This window comes from Oncorhynchus tshawytscha, linkage group LG26 (genome assembly GCF_018296145.1).
Source record: "Oncorhynchus tshawytscha isolate Ot180627B linkage group LG26, Otsh_v2.0, whole genome shotgun sequence".
NCBI lineage: Eukaryota > Metazoa > Chordata > Actinopteri > Salmoniformes > Salmonidae > Oncorhynchus > Oncorhynchus tshawytscha.
The window spans coordinates 45,589,116-45,597,053 of record NC_056454.1 but is presented as its reverse complement, the minus strand read 5'-3'; the positions used below and the strand labels follow the sequence as shown (position 1 = coordinate 45,597,053).

At 43.9% G+C, this 7,938-nt stretch overlaps 1 protein-coding gene across 1 annotated transcript; it reads left to right on the top strand.

The window, feature by feature from the left end:
* The first annotated feature begins 232 nt into the window (after window positions 1-232).
* LOC121841042 (trace amine-associated receptor 13c-like) lies at window positions 233-1,319 on the top strand. The gene has a single exon (XM_042307002.1). The coding sequence runs from the start codon at window positions 284-286 to the stop codon at window positions 1,244-1,246; it is 963 nt and encodes a 320-aa protein (XP_042162936.1). The 5' UTR covers window positions 233-283; the 3' UTR covers window positions 1,247-1,319.
* Window positions 1,320-7,938: the final 6,619 nt, after the last annotated feature.

Below are 7,938 nucleotides of genomic sequence, written 5' to 3'. Positions count from 1 at the left end.
CGTGCGTGTGTGTGTGTGTGTGTGTGTATGTGTGTGTGTGTGTATGTGTGTATGTGCATGCGTGCGTGTGTGTATGTGTGTGTGTGTGTGTGTGTGTGTGTGCGTGCGTGCGTGCGTGTGTGTATGTGTGTGTGTGCAGAGAGACTCCGGGAGGTTAGTGTCTGTTAGTCATTCAGGGATAAATAGAGAGGCAGAGCTCAGAGTTTGTCAGAAGGCTGACCTGACAGGGTCACACACAGGACCAAGCAGGAGCAGGACCTCAGCATTTTACCCTTTATTACAAATGGAGAAACATGAAGATGTTCAATACTGTTTTCAGGACAGAAACTCTTCTTGCAGAAAGGCTTTGCTATCGACATCTATCTACATAACACTGTACATCTTCTTCTCATTGATTTCAGCAGTTACAGTATTTTTGAACCTACTGGTGATCATCTCCATCTCTCACTTCAAGCAGCTCCACACTCCAACCAACCTGCTCATCCTCTCTCTGGCTGTGGCAGATGTCCTGGTGGGATTGATTGTGATACCAGTAACGACTGTAGCAATAATGGAATCATGCTGGGGATTTGGGGAATATTTCTGTGTGTTTTATTTCTACATCACTTGTTTATGTGCTTCTTTATCTCTGGGCAGTTTGGTCTTGATATCTATTGACCGCTATGTTGCTGTGTGTGATCCCTTATTGTACCACTCTAAAATAACAATAACAAGAATGATGTGTTGTATATCCATTACCTGGTGTTGTTATATCATATATGATGCTGCTATTATAAAAATCTTTGTAAATGTACAGGTACCCAGTAGGTGTTTGAATGAATGTTTTATTGTTGAAGGGTATATGTGGGGTAATATAATGGAAATTGTAATTACAATGGTTGTCCCGTGCTCTGTTATTATAACACTTTATATGAAAATCTTTGTGGTGGCCAGATCACAGGCCAGAAAGATATTTTCAAAAGAGGCTGCCAGTGTGTCTGGTGTTAAAACTGTACAGGCAAATAAGTCTGAGAGAAAGGCAGCAAAAACTCTATCTATTGTTGTTTTCAACTATTTCATTTGTTGGATTCCATCTCTATTTCTTTTCTTCTTTTTTTATTTTTTAATTGACAACTTGACAACATTGTTCATCAGTTTTCTGCCACTTGTTAACTCCTTAATTAATCCAATAATTTATGCTTTCTTTTATCCATGGTTCAAAGTGACAGCTAAACATATTTTAACTCTGAAGTTTAGGCGTTCATAGTTCAAATGTTTTTATTCCATAGTTTGAGAAACAGCGTTGATAAAGTTATGTTATACAATTTGTTGTAATTGCTTCTTTCATGTAACAATACCCTTAATTTCGTTCTACAATTGTTATAATTATTTATTTAATGTAACAATAAACTGACATTACTTATCTCAGTGTTGTCACAGATACATGTGGTGTTGATACAGAAGAATTTGCCTGGATTGGAGTGGAATGACTTGGAGAAGGCATAAAAAGGCTTAAGCTTGTTTTATAAAATACATTGTAGTCATTTTGGGCAGTATATTCCAAATACCAAAGCCTGTGGTTGTATTCTAATAGTACATTTTGAGGACGTCATGAGTCATTCTATATCTTGTTTAACATCTCCCTCTAGTGGCTCAATTGTGACACAACGCCTTCAACAAGTGTAGTGAAGTTGAAATGAACAATACTGCGTGATATCAGATAACATCCAAGACTCTCAATGGTGTATTGTGTAAGTAGTTTAGGGTAAAATGCAAGAATATGCAATTATGTGCAACACTTTATAATTTTCAGTAATAACACATTTGTAAGGCATTTACATTTTGGTCACTATTTATTATTAAGCCCACATTTGTGAAATGTTACATATATACATTAATGATATACATTAATGATATATATGATATATATGATATATATGATATATATGATATATATGTATATGTATATGATATATATGTATATGATATATGATATATGATATATGATATATATATATATGTATATGATATATATGTATATGTATATGTATATGATATATATATATATGATATATGATATATATATATATATACATTAATGATATAATGATATATATATATACATATACATTAATGATTCAACACAACAGCGCAGGAAACCGCAGTAGACACTTCAACCTCAACATACTGGTTATGAACAGTACCACTACAATCACTACCACTACTCTCAATACATCACTGCTGCCAGGTCACATAAGAGAAGCTCTCTCAGATGCTGTTTACTCTGAATTAATATAGAGATTGGGTTTCACGCTAAATCATTTATAATGGATTAGTAAATAGTTTATATATTTATCATTACTTCCACATTTGTTTTAGCAAGCCAGTTATTCACACATTTATAAACAACTTTTATAGTATGTAATAGTGATTTATAAGATTACTCTTAATATGTTTAATAAATATCCTTATAAACCATCTACTGATCATTAGTAAAGTTGTATTCCAGTCTCTAATCTAAATTGAGGACTATTCATACTTTCTTAATACTTTATAAATGTTTTGAACAGGGACCAGTGAAATGTATCACAAGAAGTTGGACATGCTATTTGTAGATATTCCAGTACCTGATGCTCCTTAAGTTCTCAAAATGACCTAGAACATATCAATGGTTGAACATTGGGTGAACATTTTATTCCAAAACAGTCACATTGTTGTAGTAGTGTGATGAAGGAAGTAACGTGTTTGTCTGAAAATTATAACATTTGTGTTTGTTGGCAGTGACCACCAAACGTAAAGTGTGGATTGCAGTCACTCATTAGAGCAGTTCATAAACTGCTTACAGAGTAAAGGAACCAATATCTAAATACATCATTGAACTGAACATTATGTTTAAATGGTTACCACCTCTAATACACTACAAGTGAAGGTGTCCAAATACGCATTACTTTTTCAAATGGGGGGACTAGATACATAAGGTGTTTTTGAAAATTCCCTCAAATAAAAGGTGACATTCTATAATGTCTCCTCATATGAAACATTTGATCTCAAATCCAAAATGCTGGAGTGAAGAGACTCATTTCTAAATTGTTTTACTGCAGTGTTTTACACCCACTGGGCTCACACTGGTGAAATCAATGTCGTCAGGATGAAGTTGTTGGTGCCGTTCAGGGGAAGGGTACCCCCTGTATATAGCCTCCACATGGACTCTGTACCGTAACACCCTGTATATAGCCTCCACATTGACTCTGTACCGGTACCCCCTGTATATAGCCTCCACATTGACTCTGTACCGGTACCCCCTGTATATAGCCTCCACATTGACTCTGTACCGGTACCCCCTGTATATAGCCTCCACATTGACTCTGTACCGGTAGCCCCTGTATATAGCCTCCACATTGACTCTGTACCGGTACCCCCTGTATATAGCCTCCACATTGACTCTGTACCGGTAACCCCTGTATATAGCCTCCACATTGACTCTGTACCGTAACACCCTGTATATAGCCTCCACATTGACTCTGTACCGGTACCCCTGTATATAGCCTCCACATTGACTCTGTACCGGTACCCCTGTATATAGCCTCCACATTGACTCTGTACCGGTACCCCTGTATATAGCCTCCACATTGACTCTGTACCGGTACCCCTGTATATAGCCTCCACATTGACTCTGTACCGGTACCCCTGTATATAGCCTCCACATTGACTCTGTACCGGTACCCCCTGTATATAGCCTCCACATTGACTCTGTACCGGTACCCCTGTATATAGCCTCCACATTGACTCTGTACCGGTACCCCCTGTATATAGCCTCCACATTGACTCTGTACCGGTACCCCTGTATATAGCCTCCACATTGACTCTGTACCGGTACCCCCTGTATATAGCCTCCACATTGACTCTGTACCGGTACCCCCTGTATATAGCCTCCACATTGACTCTGTACCGGTACCCCCTGTATATAGCCTCCACATTGACTCTGTACCGGTACCCCCTGTATATAGCCTCCACATTGACTCTGTACCGGTACCCCCTGTATATAGCCTCCACATTGACTCTGTACCGGTACCCCTGTATATAGCCTCCACATTGACTCTGTACCGGTACCCCCTGTATATAGCCTCCACATTGACTCTGTACCGGTACCCCTGTATATAGCCTCCACATTGACTCTGTACCGGTACCCCTGTATATAGCCTCCACATTGACTCTGTACCGGTACCCCTGTATATAGCCTCCACATTGACTCTGTACCGGTACCCCCTGTATATAGCCTCCACATTGACTCTGTACCGGTACCCCTGTATATAGCCTCCACATTGACTCTGTACCGGTACCCCCTGTATATAGCCTCCACATTGACTCTGTACCGGTACCCCCTGTATATAGCCTCCACATTGACTCTGTACCGGTACCCCCTGTATATAGCCTCCACATTGACTCTGTACCGGTACCCCCTGTATATAGCCTCCACATTGACTCTGTACCGGTACCCCTGTATATAGCCTCCACATTGACTCTGTACCGGTACCCCCTGTATATAGCCTCCACATTGACTCTGTACCGGTACCCCCTGTATATAGCCTCCACATTGACTCTGTACCTGTACCCCTGTATATAGCCTCCACATTGACTCTGTACCGGTACCCCCTGTATATAGCCTCCACATTGACTCTGTACTGGTACCCCCTGTATATAGCCTCCACATTGACTCTGTACCGCTACCCCCTGTATATAGCCTCCACATTGACTCTGTACTGCTACCCCCTGTATATAGCCTCCACATTGACTCTGTACCGGTACCCCCTGTATATAGCCTCCACATTGACTCTGTACCGGTACCCCCTGTATATAGCCTCCACATTGACTCTGTACCGGTACCCCCTGTATATAGCCTCCACATTGACTCTGTACCGGTACCCCCTGTATATAGCCTCCACATTGACTGTGTACCTGTACCCCCTGTATATAGCCTCCACATTGACTCTGTACCGGTACCCCCTGTATATAGCCTCCACATTGACTCTGTACCGGTACCCCTGTATATAGCCTCCACATTGACTCTGTACCGGTGCCCCTGTATATAGCCTCCACATTTACTCTGTACTGGTACCTCCTGTATATAGCCTCCACATTGACTGTGTACCGCTACCCCCTGTATATAGCCTCCACATTGACTCTGTACCGCTACCCCCTGTATATAGCCTCCACATTGACTCTGTACCGGTACCCCCTGTATATAGCCTCCACATGGACTCTGTACCGGTACCCCCTGTATATAGCCTCCACATGGACTCTGTACCGGTACCCCCTGTATATAGCCTCCACATTGACTCTGTACCGGTACCCCCTGTATATAGCCTCCACATTGACTGTGTACTGCTACCCCCTGTATATAGCCTCCACATTGACTGTGTACTGCTACCCCCTGTATATAGCCTCCACATTGACTCTGTACCGGTACCCCCTGTATATAGCCTCCACATTGACTCTGTACCGGTAACCCCCTGTATATAGCCTCCACATTGACTCTGTACCGCTACCCCCTGTATATAGCCTCCACATTGACTGTGTACCGTACCCCTGTATATAGCCTCCACATTGACTCTGTACCGCTACCCCCTGTATATAGCCTCCACATTGACTCTGTACCGGTACCCCCTGTATATAGCCTCCACATTGACTCTGTACCGGTACCCCCTGTATATAGCCTCCACATTGACTCTGTACCGGTACCCCCTGTATATAGCCTCCACATTGACTCTGTACCGGTACCCCCTGTATATAGCCTCCACATTGACTCTGTACCGGTACCCCCTGTATATAGCCTCCACATTGACTCTGTACAGGTACCCCTGTATATAGCCTCCACATTGACTCTGTACTGGTACCCCTGTATATAGCCTCCACATTGACTCTGTACCGCTACCCCCTGTATATAGCCTCCACATTGACTCTGTACCGCTACCCCTGTATATAGCCTCCACATTGACTCTGTACCGGTACCCCCTGTATATAGCCTCCACATTGACTGTGTACTGCTACCCCCTGTATATAGCCTCCACATTGACTCTGTACCGCTACCCCCTGTATATAGCCTCCACATTGACTCTGTACCGGTGCCCCCTGTATATAGCCTCCACATTGACTCTGTACCGCTACCCCTGTATATAGCCTCCACATTGACTCTGTACCAGTACCCCTGTATATAGCCTCCACATTGACTCTGTACCGGTACCCCCTGTATATAGCCTCCACATTGACTGTGTACCGCTACCCCCCTTATATATAGCCTCCACATTGACTCTGTACCGCTACTCCCTGTATATAGCCTCCACATTGACTGTGCCGGTACCCCCTGTATATAGCCTCCACATTGACTCTGTACCGGTAACCCCTGTATATAGCCTCCACATTGACTCTGTACCGGTACCCCCTGTATATAGCCTCCACATTGACTCTGTACCGGTACCCCCTGTATATAGCCTCCACATTGACTCTGTACCGGTACCCCCTGTATATAGCCTCCACATTGACTCTGTACCGGTACCCCCTGTATATAGCCTCCACATTGACTCTGTACCGGTACCCCTGTATATAGCCTCCACATTGACTCTGTACCGTAACCCCTGTATATAGCCTCCACATTGACTCTGTACCGGTACCCCCTGTATATAGCCTCCACATTGACTCTGTACCGCTACCCCCTGTATATAGCCTCCACATGGACTCTGTACCGGTACCCCCTGTATATAGCCTCCACATTGACTCTGTACCGGTACCCCTGTATATAGCCTCCACATTGACTCTGTACCGGTACCCCTGTATATAGCCTCCACATTGACTCTGTACCGGTACCCCCTGTATATAGCCTCCACATTGACTCTGTACCGGTACCCCCTGTATATAGCCTCCACATTGACTCTGTACCGGTACCCCCTGTATATAGCCTCCACATTGACTCTGTACCATTTAACCCCTGTATATAGCCTCCACATTGACTCTGTACGGTACCCCCTGTATATAGCCTCCACATTGACTCTGTACCGGTAACCCCCTGTATATAGCCTCCACATTGACTCTGTACCTGGTAGCCCTGTATATAGCCTCCACATTGACTCTGTACCGGTACCCCTGTATTAGCCTCCACATTGACTCTGTTTGACAATGGTACCTCCTGTATATAGCCTCCACATTGACTCTGTACCGGTACCCCCTGTATATAGCCTCCACATTGACTCTGTACCGGTACCCCCTGTATATAGCCTCCACATTGACTTGTACCGGTACCCCCTGTATATAGCCTCCACATTGACTCTGTACCGGTACCCCCTGTATATAGCCTCCACATGGACTCTGTACCGTAACACCCTGTATATAGCCTTCACATTGACTGTGTACCGGTAACCCCCTGTATATAGCCTCAAACATTGACTCTGACCGGTCCCCCATGTATATAGCCTCCACATTGACTCTGTACCGGTACCCCTGTATATAGCCTCCACATTGACTCTGTACCGCTACCCCTGTATATAGCCTCCACATTGACTCTGTACCAGTACCACCTGTATATAGCCTCCACATTGACTGTGTTGCTACCCCCTGTATATAGCCTCCACATTGACTGTGTACCGCTGGCCCCCCTGTATATAGCCTCCACATTGACTCTGTACCGCTACCCCCTGTATATAGCCTCCACATTGACTCTGTACCGGTACCCCTGTATATAGCCTCCACATTGACTCTGTACCGCTACTCCCTGTATATAGCCTCCACATTGACTCTGTACCGGTACCCCCTGTATATAGCCTCCACATTTACTCTGTACTGGTACCTCCTGTATATAGCCTCCACATTGACTGTGTACCGCTACCCCCTGTATATAGCCTCCACATTGACTCTGTACCGCTACCCCCTGTATATAGCCTCCACATTGACTCTGTACCGGTACCCCCT

What these genes read in the sequence shown, in the direction of transcription:
- LOC121841042 (XM_042307002.1), top strand. Translation starts at nt 284, where the DNA reads ATGGAGAAACATGAAGATGTTCAATACTGTTTTCAGGACAGAAACTCT.